This window comes from Heterocephalus glaber, unplaced genomic scaffold, assembly GCF_053883595.1.
Source record: "Heterocephalus glaber isolate CG9 unplaced genomic scaffold, H.glaber_assembly_v1.0 deba00001790, whole genome shotgun sequence".
In the NCBI taxonomy this organism is placed as follows: Eukaryota; Metazoa; Chordata; class Mammalia; order Rodentia; family Bathyergidae; genus Heterocephalus; species Heterocephalus glaber.
This window is the reverse complement of record NW_028258473.1, coordinates 1,086,526-1,100,037: the sequence shown is the minus strand read 5'-3', so window position 1 is coordinate 1,100,037 and position 13,512 is coordinate 1,086,526. Positions and strand designations below refer to the sequence as shown.

Sequence of the window (13,512 nt, the reverse complement as noted above, 5' to 3'; positions counted from 1 at the left end):
AGGGCAAGAACCAGGATGGCCAGCACAGGCCTGCTCAGCTTCCCCTAGTAAGATCTTGGCTTGCGAGGTTTGAGTCAGTGTTCTAGCAACAGTACAATTTCCTTTTACTTTTTTTCTCCCTGCTCACCTGCTGATTGAAGTCAATTTCAGAAATACTCTCAAAATGCAATAAAATAAAATAACCTGTAATCCCACCACTGAGAGAGAATCACTATTTGCTGACCTGATGGAGTTCCTGATAATCTTTTTGTTGTGTACATATACAATGTGGAGATCTATTTGGCATATCTGAGACCCTAGTGATCCTGCCATGGGTGCTGGCCCATGTCTCAGCTCACTACTTTGTCTACCAGAGGTCAGTTTAGCTGGGTTCCTCTCGCTGCTGTGAGGCCTGTTTGGGCTGACATTTCTCGTTCCCAGAGGGTTTGGCCTTGGGGCTAAGGGTCCTGACTGCCTTTTTCTCACTTGTATCCTGACAATGGACTCTCTACTGTATTACTGGAAGTCACCTGGGAGAGTCTCTGTCCCATAGCACAGGGAACACACACACTCACACACACACACACACACACAATTTCATACTTCCAGGGCTTTGTTCATTCAGTTCCCTTTGCCTGAGATCTCTGCCCTCCTCCATCCCTTCCTCCCTCCCTTTCTCTCTATCATGTATGCACAAGGTCAAAACAAACAAACAGGGCCGGGGATTTAGCTTAGCCGCACAGCACCTGCCTGGCAAGCTCCAGGTCCTGAACCCTGGTACAAAAAACAAACAAACAAATAAACAACAACAACAACCTCCTCCAGTAAAACCAAAATCAAATTATCAAAAATTCCAAAAGGAAAAGATACAATGGGGCTGGGAATGTAGCTCAGTGGGAGAACACTTGCCCAGCATGCATGAGGCCCTCCTGGGTTCCATCCCAAGTACTGCCAAAAAAAAAAAAAAAAAAGCCAACAGTGAAAAGCAAGGCTCCTTGCACCCTCAACCTTGGCTCCTGTTTCTTGTGTATCTTTCCAGGATATTGTGTGTACACTTACATATGGATATATATGCATATTTTGTGAAACACAAATAGTAGTAAGTGGGCCAATGGTTCTATGCCTGGCTTTTGTAACTTCTTGATTTTAAATACTCTTACATGTCAGTAGGTAACAGAGGACCTGCTCCATGCTGCAAAGACTATCTAGACAAGCATCTGCTAGCTGTGCCATAATTTATTTAGCTGGGCACCCAGTGATGGGCATTTACATGCTTTCCCATATTTGCAACTACAAACAATAAATATCCTTGTACAAACAATTTTGTGCTTTTGTTCATGTAGGATCAATTCTTACTAGTGGAATTGCTAGATCAGAGTGAGTGCAGATTTCAAATGATAATACATTTCACTAAGGAACCCTTCAAACAAATGCTGTCAATTGACACCCACAACAAGAACATTGAAATGGCCAATCCTACCCACCCTCCGTTTCCTTACCTGGCATTTAGCAGTGAGTGGCCTCATTCTGGATCCAAGGACCAGCCCCCCTACCTAGCTCGGTCAGCCCAGGCTCAGTCAGCCCAGATCTTTGCTCCCAGCTTATCCTACATTTGCCTTGGCTTTCTAGAAAATATTGCAATTCTCTCTTTCTCTCTCTCTCCTCTCTTTTGTTTTGTTTTATTTTGTTTTGAGACAGGGTCTTGCTGTGTAGTTCAGGCTGAACTTGGGCTTACTATGTAGCCCAGGCTGGCCTCAAACTCTGCAATCCTCCTTCCTCAGCCTCCCAAGTGCTGAGATTACAGGCATGTGCCGCCATGCCCTGCTGCAATCCTCTCTTCACCAGTCTATCTTCCATACTAGACTTCGAGCTCTTTGAGCCTTTTTCATCTCTTGCAGACCCTGGTCTAACCACAGGCAGAAGCTCAATTAATATTTGTTGAACTAAACTAGTCAGCTCTGAATCTCCAGCTTCTTTGCTGAATGCAAGCATGGTCCTCACTGAGCAGTGCCTTGGGCTGGGTTCCTGAAGATCAGTCTCCAAGTACTTGTGTCCCCAGTCCCTCCTTGCCTTCAGGATGGCTCCCAGGCTTCATGTCAGCCACATGCCTCTGTGAACAGTCTCCCAGTCAGGAGCCCTCCTACACATTTGTCTTCTCTTCTTCCTCCCACCAAAATGTCTCCTGTCCTTTTGTCTTGGTGCCCTCAGGCTGGGCTACAGAGTGCAGCACGTGGCACTTGTGAGCAGAGGACCTGAATAGGGCCTAGCTGGGGCTGGCTTGGGCTTTTACACCATTACCACCAACATTCAGATCCCTGCCTGCTCCTCACCACCCTGGGACTACAACTGGCGTAGACAGGACATTCCTGCTGCCCACCCCCACCAAGTAGACAACATTCCTGCCCTCTGCAGAACACCACTCCCTTTCTGAACCCAGTCTCTTTGTCACTCGCCTTCTAGAAGGAGCCAGTGAAACTGACTGAATGCAAAGGGGTCTGGGGAAGTTGAACCAATGTAAGGGACTGTGAAGCCACACACACACACACCAGGATAATGAAGCTGGGAGGCAAGAAACAGGAACACGACAGGCATGCAAGGATTGCAAAGTACCGTGCCACAGACACCAATGGGGCATGGAAGGCGAGGCTCAGAGGCCCCAGGACTTGGCTTGCTCCATCCCAGTGCTTATCCAAGACTGAAGCCAGGTGGGCCAGTACCTTACTAACTCTATGTCAGTCAGAGGCTCCACCCAGCATACTTTCACATGGTGCCACCTCATCTCTATAGGTCTTGGGCCTGCGAACAATCTCTAAAATACTGGGGATTTGGCAGGACACACAGAAAATGGTATAAAGGTTGAGGCCACAAGAGGGTGGCAGGAAGGGTGGGACAGGAATGCTAGGGACCAGAGGCTGGGCAGGGAGTGGGCCTGAGACTGGGTCATTGGAGCCTGGTTGGGCCAAGCTACCATGATCCTGCTGTTTCTCACAGCACACCCAAACCCACCTGGGGAGAGGAATCTAGTCACCCTGCCAGCAAGTGTTTCCGGACACTTGTCAAGCAGTATGCCAGGGCTGTAGAAATGACTCAGGCAGAGCTCTTGATCTCAGAAACTTAAGATGGGAGACACAGGGAGGGGAGAAAGTGGGGGTATCAAAGTATTTTTTTCAAGAGCTAGCATGTGAACTTTTGAAAGTATGCATAGAATTGAGACAGGGATGAGGTGCTGGCTGCAGACCAAGGGGAAACATGGAGTGGCTGGTAAGGAATGAAGTCTTAGAAATGGCTTGACCAGTTGCATAAATAGAACTGTGGCTTCTACCTATGTTTCTGTATGGGAAATGGGAGAATGATAGTTTTTTTTTTTTGGACAATTTTTTGTGGTACTGGGGATGAAACCCAGAGCTGTGTGCATGCCAGGCAAGTGCTCTAATGCTGAGCTATACCCGCAAGCCTTTTTCTTTTATTTTGAGATTGGGTCTGTCTAAATTGCCCAGGCTGGGATCAAACCTGCAATCCTGTTTTGGCCTCCCAAGTAGCTGGGATTATAGGCATGTACCACCATACTTGGCTGACAATTTTTAAATTTTGCCTTCAGGCTGACTCCCAGGGCAGCCTTATTTTATTAGCATTTGTGAAAATACAGTGACACTGGAAAAAAAAATCAAGAAAATGCATTATTTCCAGGAAAATCAAAAGCCCTTCTTCACTTCTTTGCCTCAATTCCTCCCCAGAGGTATCCTCTGCCATCAACTAGGTAGTAGCCTTCTAGATATTTTTATGCATTTCATGTATAGTTTGGTTTTGTAAGGTTTTATTTTACATTAATACTGTACTTATTTTTCTACACCACACTCTTTTTTAAAACATTACATCTTAGAGATCTTTTCATATCAGTATTTGACACAACTTGTAACTGCTGAATAGCATTAATTCCATATTACCAAAATATCCAAGATGGGTGCAGGACATAGGCCACTTTACCTGTTGCTACTGCCCAAACTGCAAGCCTGCTATAATTTACATGCATACCAACTGCTTAAGTCTTCTCATTTCTTCTCATTTATCCCAAAGTAGATGTGATCAGTAAGAAAAACTATTGCTTTCTGATGAGAACAGTATGTTTCATTGGTGTGTTAATTTATACATTACTAGTTCCCAGTGATACTGGATGCTAACAATATCCAGACTTTTCAGGTGTGAGGAAACAGGCCTCATAAATGGTTGATAGGAGCATACATTAGTACACTCACTCAAGAAAGCAGTTTGGCAGTGTCCAGTTGGAGTGGAGAACCTCAAACCCTGGGACCCAGATCTTTCACTCATGTGCACTTACCCTTAGAGAAACCCACACGTGTGCAGGAGGGCTATTTTTCTAGTATGCTCCCTGTCACAAAATGCTGGTGAGGACCTGAATGTCCACCCATAGGTGAATAGAGAAACTCTGCTAATTCATACAACTGAATAATTTGTATACGGCAGTTAAAACTGCATATATTAAAATGGCTAAGTCTCAGAAATGCTGAGTGAAAAAATCAAGTTGAAAAATGATAGCATATATTCTATCCACTTTGTCCATTTTAAAACACAAGTAGCCTATTGGTTATGGATAGATTGACACATATAGATATACACATACACACACACCTATATAAATCTACAGACAGACAAGAAGTAAATATACCATTTTCTGGGTAGTACTTACCTCCATGGAAAGGTGAAGGTAAACATGGTGGGGTGAGGAACTTCACCTGTGCCTGAAAATTCTTATTTATTAGAGAGAGGGAAAGAAGAGAGATATGAAGCAAATATGGGCACATGTTAAAACCTGTTCATGCTGTAGGTGGGCACCTCTTTTCCTGAAGTTCCTGTCTGGTACATATTGTTTATTATATTGTGTTTATCTGGTGTATATTGTATATTGTGTTGAGGCATGTAAATGACAAATACCTTTATTTATTTTTACCCATTCCCTCTGAGAGTTTCTATTTTTCTCAAAAGTGATTTTTAACTTACTTATCCCTACACTCAGTTTGGATTTATTCCTACCAATGTTCTGTATTTTTACCATGATATCTCATTGTTTCTTTTTTTCTTCCATCTTTCTCTATTCTACCTTTCCTCTATATTAGACAATTATATATTTTATTCCTACTTTAAAAAATCATTACACACACACACATACACACACACTCATGTTTTTGGAGTCAGCTTTCTAGTGAAAACTAAAGTTCTTCTACTGTTGGAAACACTAAAAAAACAAAAAGAAAGACATCCTCTCACTTTTGATACGAATACAAGGGACTGATTATAGTCACTTGGTACCACTACTTCAGACAAAACCAAACAATCCTGTTATACCGTGTAAAAGCAAGACTTTAATAAGCGTTGTAGCATTGCCATTACAGAACAGTAAGCCAGAACATGCAACAAAAATGATTTTTCTTTTTGGACCTATTTAACATGTAAAACTTGACATTACAATTAATAGCAACATATTCTACTGAAGAAAACAAATGTGACTTATTTCAACTTTCAGGTTAGAAAATGTATGTTCTTTCAATCTCAAGTAGCATTTAGAAAGTTTAGTTTTCCCTTTCTAATCTCTAAATGACAGTGATTTTTAATGCAATCATACACAACCATTTCACATTAGAAATAATCACAAGGAATCAACAGGTTTAGTTTAATTGACCAATTGATTTCATTTTCATTAATTTTGAGAGGGCTCCTACAGTACTGTGGGTTTCAGATGGGGAATACAATGAGACCAGGAGTAAACAGCCTTGGTCATTAGAGTGAGGGAGGGAACATGCAGCGGCACACAGGGCAGGTGCCAGACTTCTGAAGCCAGATGGACACGCACGGCTTGTGGAAATAGTGATGGCATGGTAATTCAGTAGCCACCTCCCCTTTCACATATTCGCTGCAGCAGATCGGACAGCACATTTCCTGGCCCACTGCACCATGATCTTCAGTGACCAGGATCTCGGGAAGAGAATCAATGCTCTCCTTGTTTGCTGGTGGATTGGCCACTTCGACATCCACTGCAAGGGACTCCAAGTGTGCAAGGGCAGTCTCCATGGCCTGCGCCAGGCGCTCTTCAAGAGCCATGTAAGTGAGAAACTGAGGATCCACGTAAGAGATGGCTTCAGCTACTCCTAGCCCATCGGCAAAGCCATCAAAGAGGCTCCAATCCACTTCGAGGTCTTCACTGACACTGGAGTCATCTTCAAGGTTGTTGTTTCCGTCCAGCATGAATACCCCAGGCTGCATCAACTCATGACCAGAATCATTATCTCCCTCGCTGCTACTCTCATTCTCATTGTACTGGAGCCAAGGAATTTCTCCTTCTTCCAGGGATGCCTGCTCCTCTTCCTGAAGTGATGGCTCTTGAACTTCCTCAAGATAGCTACTACCTTTGCTACCAGCACCTGCACTGGCACCAGTGCTGGTAACCTCACTGGCTCTGGCACCGGGAGCAGAGCTGACACCAGCAGCATTCATGCTCACTCGAGCTTGTGGAGGTTCCTGCTCTTCCTTTTCCAGTAGAGTCTCCCAGCTTTCACCACTCGATGACAGGGGCTGGTCTCGACTTCGATACTTCCGGCGCAGAGCAGCAATCCATTCCTTGTCACTGTCAGAATCTTCATCGAAATATTTGTAGTTATCATCACTGTATGTCCAGAAGTCAGGGTCAACCATGGTTCGTCGCCACCTGGGCACCTTCTCTGGCTTCACTTGGTCATTCCTGGCTTCCCTCTTGTCTTCAGGGTACTTCAGCTCAGAGTATCCACTTGAACTCTCACCTCTGCCTCTTCTTGCTAGGCCATCTGAGCGGCCTTCATCAGCATTGGCAGCATCCCTCCACCTGGAAGTACTGTGTGGCATATCATCATCATCATCAGTATCAAAAAATATTTTTGGTTTCATGAAGTTTGGACTTGACAGATTTCGGACTTTAGGCCTCACCACTGGTTCCTCTGTACTTTTTGGGGTGTTTTCCCCACCACCACAAACACTCACAGGAGCCCTGTTGGCCTGTGCATGGAAATTCTGCTCCCACCTCTCCCCTTCCAAGCTGTCTCCATTGGCAGCCACCTTGACTTCAACAGAAGATATTTGAGAGGCCACACTATTTTGCCTCAGGAACTCAGCTCTGGTAGCAGAGCGTCTTGCCGCAGGGGATGGGTCTAACTTGTCAAGCTCCTCTCTCACATTGTGGTTGAAACTAGCAAACCGGGGAGGCACCCCCGCCAGAGACCTTGCCCCCTTTTCCAGGTCATACAGCTTATCCTCCTTAAACTTGCCAGTCTTCCCTCTCACTGGCGGTCGCTCAACAGGCCTAACCCCCTCCTCCTCACTATCATCTGCCCCAAAAGCATCAACATGTCCATAAGCCATTCCTCTTCTGTTCCCTGAAGCCCTGTACTCTCTTGGTGGATACCTGGAATAGTCCTCATTTTCAACATTCAGGCTGGTACCTGAGCTCTCACTGTCGTCCCAACCACGACGAGTGGTGGAAAATGGCGACCGGCTCCTCTTGGTGGATTGACTGGGGGCTGATCTATGCATTGGGACTTCGGATGTCGTCTTTCTCTGGCTGGCAATCCTTTCCTGGTGGCTCGTGGAAGGCCTGAAACTGACATAAGCATGCCTTCTTCCATACCTCCTGCCTGTATTAGACCAATACCCTTCTGGTTTGGGCCATACAGGCTTGCTAGATTCCTGACCCATGGCTCTGACTTAGGAAAGCTTTCAATACAGCTGGGACTCCTGCTCCCTGCACACCTTTTTGAGCTGGGAAAGTCAAAGCAGTTCAGAATAAAGGAGCAGGGAGATCTATTTTGACTTCAGCAGGCAAGTAACAGAGGGATAAGGGGCCTTTTAAATTAGTTTCACTTTCTTCTAAGGCCTGAAGTAGCATTCCAGTGACTGTCAGGTGTAGACCTGGAACACATCTGTAACATTGGCAAAAATGATTACAAGACTGGGTTTTCTGGAAGGCCAGACTTGGGGGAGAATGTGACTGACAGAAGGTGGAAGGTGACTGGATGCTTGGAATGTGGGTGAAGTATGATGGAATTGTGCCAATGTAGGAAAAGATTGTTGTGGGTTTTTTTATGGGGTGTCTGTGATTTTCTGAGCCTTGCAGATTTGGAGGAGAAATGAAAATTGGAAGAGTGGAAAATATAGATCACTGTGTGTACATGAGTGTCTCTATGTCTGTCAGGAGAGGGACAGGTGGACAGGGAGCCAGCAATCTGACAATGGAGGGATGTCTATGTGTGTAGGGGGAAGGGCATGAGTGCTAGAATGAGACCTGTTCTGGATATAAGTATAAAGATGGCAGGCATGAGTGGGGTGGCTTCAGGAGAGGGGTATGTATAAGTATGGGAGCCAGAGTAGGTGTAGCTGTGTGTATGACAGCTGGGATTATGAAGGGAAGCCTGTGTTATGTGTACATCACAGGCAAGGAAAGCTACTGCGGCAATGGAGAGGAGTGTATCTGTGTGTGTGTGTGTGTGTGTGTGTGTGTGTTGGTCAAAATGTAAGGCAAAAATGAAGAAATGGCAGCGTGAGCAAATGCAGGAGGCATGGGGCAGGGTGGCAGCAACACTGGAGAGGGATGTGTGCATGGGGCAGATGGCACAAGGGCCAGCAAACAAACTGTCTGCACCTGTGAATACAGCAAACAGGAAGGGGGCAGTGTTCCCAGCAAAGGATTTCTACGAGTGTGAGGGTACACCATAGGGACGAGCAAAGGAGGGATGTTTATGCACATGGCAGACAGAACAGAAGGGTATCTGAGAAGGGTGTCTGACCAGTATGTGTGTGGGGCGGGGGTATCAGTGGCCAGCAACAAAAGGATGTCCTTATGTGTATATGTGGCAGGCAGGGAGGAGGGTGGTTTCGGAGAGTGTGTGTGCACGCGTGTGCCTGAGCACACAAGAGGACAGAGGGGATGGGATCTAGAGGTGTGCATGTGGTAGGTGGTGAGGGGTAGGGGAAGGCAGGAGAGGGTCTGGGGCCATGTGTGCATGTGTGTGCGTTTTATGTGGGGGAAAGGCACTGGAGGGTGTGTGAGAGGTGCGGGTATGCAGATTTGCGCATGCGTGGGGGAGGGGACGCAGTGGAACCTCGAGGATGGAGGGGCAGAGAGGGGGCTGCACTGGAAGGTTTCAGTGTGTGTGCGTATGTTGGGCACAACACTGGGGGCGGGTAAGAAGAGTCAGAAAAATGTTATCAGCTCAAAAGGCAGAATCAAATCACTGCGGCAGGGAAGGGGGCAAAAGAAAGGGCATATCTGAACATAGTTTTTCCGTGAGAATAAATTATTTTTCCTACAATTCTGCTGGGAAAATTATTTTTACCTAAAAATCTTAACCATTTACTATTCGGCAAAACAGCAGCAAAATGGGGGGGTGGGGTGGGATGCTCCTCAAAGAGGCCGAGGAGGGAGGAAAGAGAGGCGGGTGGAAGTGGCAGAGGGCCGCGACCACCCACCACTCCCCTCTCGGATAGCCATTAAATCTATTCCTTTAGGGGCGCTGCACCGAAGGTCGGCAAAGGAGGTTTGGCCCCCATCACGCCGACGGAGGACACTGGCCTCACTCTGCAGTCAGGTTCCCCCTCCGCCCTCCCCATTCCCAAGGGGCGAACCCGAAGTAATTCCCCAGATCACCCCCTAGATCCTCGCGCCCCTGCCCCGACACTCGCCCCACCGCCAGCGCACGGATGAACCACGGACACAATCAGTCTTTCACTTACCCAGTTGAGACAGCCACACGCTCTTCTGAGAGATAAGCAGAGCTCTTGAACCTCCGACCGCCAACACCGCCAGAGCCGCTGCTCCCAGGTCTCGGACTCCTCCCCCAGCACACAGCAGCGGCGTAGGCAGTGACTGCGGCGGCGGAAGTGGCTGTGACGTCAGCTGGAGCCCGCCCCCTTGATGTGGCGGGGCGGGGTGGGGGAGGGGTGGGCGCTCTCCCCAAACTCGGTTGGGGCCTAAAGCACTATTTCATTTTAAATGATGAAATCGTCAAGGATACAGAAAAGGACAGCAAAAAATGTACCAAACGGCCAGCGTTAACAAATGTTAAACATTTAGCCACATTCCTTTCGGTTCTGATTTTTTCTTTAATAAAACGAAATCTGCAAATCCTTTCTGATTAAGTCCAATGTGAGAGTAATTATATTACTATATCATATACTATGTTATATGTTATGGTTTGTCTGGGGGTATTAAAAATGTGCATCTACTTCGAGTTGCAGTAAGCTTTTTTTTTTTTTTTTTTTAACCTGGTGGTTGAAACAAATTGAAACTGTTCATCCTGGAATTTGTTGCTGTTCATTGTAAAATCAAGCTTCTCCAAAAGAAACAATCAGTCATGAACACGGGTTTACATTCTGGAAGCTGCACCACATTTTAAAAAATAGTATAGGTATGCCTTTTGGAGTTAAACTGTTTTACAGAACTCTTTAAATGCACTAATATTTGCAGTCAATGTAATGAGTTTCTATGTTCACAACAGCAGCAAAGTTTTGTTCTTATATATAGGAAAGACTGTGTAATAGAATAAAAACGTTTAAGGATAGCAACAGAAGTAGAATGTATAAATTTCAAACCATTAAAGGAATTATATGTAGAAGTAAGAAAAAAATCTAACGGGCAAAAATGAGGTGGCAGGCCAAGAAGAAAGGATGTAAAAGGAGAACAAAAGGACAAGAATAAATCCTAATATATCAGTATGTGTTATGGTTATCATCTATTTTAAAGCAAACTCTTATTTTGGGCATTCCATTTTAAAAGTTGATATGAGGTTCACATAAAGCAGAAATAGAAATGCAAATATATGCCAGTTAAATACTAGCAGAAAAATGAAAGGAAAGAGGGAGGTGAAGGAAAGAACAAAAAGAAAGGGAAGATAAGGAAAGAAAGGAATAGAGAGACTTGTAGCAATACTGATATAAAAATAAAGACGTCAAAGTAAGAAGCATCAGAGAGAACAAAATAAGTTGTTTCATTCTTCAGGAAAGATACGATAATTACGGAAATTTATGTGTCAAACAATGTGATTTCAAAATACATGAAGCAAATACAGTTAGAAATATAAAGAAAAATCAGAAAGTCTGCAACTGGGGTAAAAAACTACCCAAACTTTTATGGTATAGATGGATCAGACAGCAAAATAATAAGGATATATGAAAATCAAACAATATGACAAATAAGCTTGACCTAATTAATGTATATTCATTTTTGTACCAAAAGAGAATGAATTTTCTTTTATAAAAATACTTTAAATATTTCTAATGTCAGGCGTGGTGGTGCATACCTATAATCTCAGCACTCGGGAGGCTGAAGCAGGAGGTTCGCTGTGAGTTTGAAGCTAGCCTGGACTACATAGTGAGTTCAAGGCCAGCCTGAACTACATAGTGAGACCCTGTCTCGAAAAACAAAACAAACAAACTCTCCTCCAAAAATTAAATATTTCAAACATATGGAAATGAATAGAGTATAAAACATACACACTTGAATGCATCTGTCACACAGATTGAGCAAACTTTATTCCCTTCAGATCCTCAGATTCTTCTATTTTTGGACAAAAAATTACAGCTATTTCCCTGGTCCTGTTCACCTTTTTCCTTCCCTGGTACTGGGGATTGAACCCAGGGGCCTTCACACTGAACTATACTCCTAGCCCTTTCATCATCATCATCATCATCATTTTATTATTATTTTATTTTGAGACAGGGTTTGGCTAAACTGCTAATTGGCCAGGCTCAATCTTTCAATTCTCCTGCCTCAGCTTCCCAAGGTGCTGGGATTATAGGTGTGTACCACCATGCCCAGTTTATCCTATTCACTTCACCTGCTTTCCCACAAATAAGCCCCATTTGGAAGTTGATGTGTTTCCTTTCCTTTTTTTTTTTTTTTTTTGGTACCCGAGATTGAACTCGGGACCATGTGCTTGCGAGGCAGGCAGCGGCACCACTGAGCTAAATCCCTGGCCCCGATATGTTTCCTTTTCATCCATCTTGTTTTTCTGTTTTTATGATCAATTCACATTATTGGTCTATGTGTTTTAAACTCTATAGACTGTATAATAATAAATACATCCTTTCACAGTTTAAATTTTTACTCAATATTATCTTTGGAAATTTGGTAGTTCTGATACACATAGATCTAGGTCATGCATTTCAATTGCTAAATGCTATTTTATCAATTATCTAATGTCATATTGCTATAACATCTTATTGTGTGGAATTCTGTTGCAAAAATTATTCAGCTTACTTCTTTCCCTACTGATGGATTTGGGTTGTTTTGTACAAATATGAGGTTTCAGTGGACATCTTACTGCATGGCTCCTTGTGCCCATATGGAAGTTTCTTTAGGGGAGAAATTAATCAATTTCCCCAGAAGGTCAACATTGAATCTAACCATTGGATTTGATTCGGTTTTGTTCAATTTGGTTTTGTGACCAGAATTGTGAAAAGAATTAAGTTCATGAACTAAGGTGTCACTGTATTAGGATTTCTAACATATGTTCTGCTGTGTAAAAGGATTGGAAAAACTGCTTTGCTTAGTGTAGGTACATTGAAGTAGGATTTCCTGGTCAGAAGATATGTAGTAGCTATCTAGTGCTGCATAACAAATTGTCCCAAACACACACAAGTTAAAATAACAAGCATTTATTGTGTTACAGCTTCTGTGGGTCAGGCATCCAGGCATGGCATAGCCTTGTACCTCGGGCTCAAGGTCTCTCTTTGAGGTTACACTCAGTCTCTCATCTGGGGTCACAGTCTCATTTGAACTATAGTTAGATAAGTACCAATCATAATTGTGGATGGTTCATGTTCACTTGTCCCCATGCTAGCCCTTTCACATAACTGTTGGGAAGCCTCAGAAGATCTGCTTCTTTTTTTCTATACTGGAAACTGAACCCAGGGCCTTTGCTCTGAGCTACATCCTCAGCCCTTTTTAAAAAAACATTATTTTGAGAAAGCATCTTAGTAAGTTCCTAAGTCACTCAGGCTGGACTCAAACTTGCACTCTTCCTGCCTCAGCCTCCAAGAGTGCTAGGATTACAGGCATGGGTCACCACATCCCACAAGATCTGCTTCTAAGTTAATTTATGTGGCTGCTGCCAGGCTTTGATTCTTTGTGATGTGGGTCTATGTATAGGCTTCCTGAGTCTCCTCACAACATAGTATTTGATGGGGGAGTCAAGGCCAACACATGGTCTTTTTGTAACTCTCAGGACAGATATCCCATCACTTTTACCATATCTTATTCATTAACAGCAGGCCACAAAATTTGTCCCTTTTATCTATCAAATATGTAGCCACAGAGTTATTCATAATATGTTTTTATTATTCTTGAAATGTCCACGACATAAGTACTGACAGCTCCTCGTTCATTTCTGGTATTAGCAGTTATGTCTACTCTCCTGTCTAGAGGCTTATTAGTTTCGTGGATCTTTTCAAAAAATCAGTTTATTTTATTTTATTTTATTTTATTTTATTTATTTA

The 13,512-nt window shown here is 43.9% G+C and overlaps 1 protein-coding gene across 2 annotated transcripts; it reads right to left on the bottom strand.

Annotated features, from left to right (window-relative positions):
- Positions 1–5,334: 5,334 nt before the first annotated feature.
- Pja1 (praja ring finger ubiquitin ligase 1) lies at positions 5,335–9,887 on the bottom strand. 2 transcript variants are annotated; one of them, XM_004871768.4, is made up of 2 exons: positions 9,751–9,887; positions 5,335–7,621 (listed from the first exon to the last, which is right to left on the bottom strand). In XM_004871768.4, the coding sequence occupies exon 2, from the start codon at positions 7,552–7,554 to the stop codon at positions 5,773–5,775; it is 1,782 nt and encodes a 593-aa protein (XP_004871825.1). In that variant the 5' UTR covers positions 7,555–7,621; positions 9,751–9,887; the 3' UTR covers positions 5,335–5,772. The 2 variants fall into 2 exon arrangements, with proteins under 2 accessions (XP_004871825.1, XP_021105521.1); XM_021249862.2 differs by having other exon boundaries at positions 5,335–7,940; positions 9,751–9,858.
- Between the last annotated feature and the right edge of the window lie 3,625 nt (positions 9,888–13,512).

What these genes read in the sequence shown, in the direction of transcription:
- Pja1 (XM_021249862.2), bottom strand. Translation starts at nt 7,716, where the DNA reads ATGGGTCAGGAATCTAGCAAGCCTGTATGGCCCAAACCAGAAGGGTAT.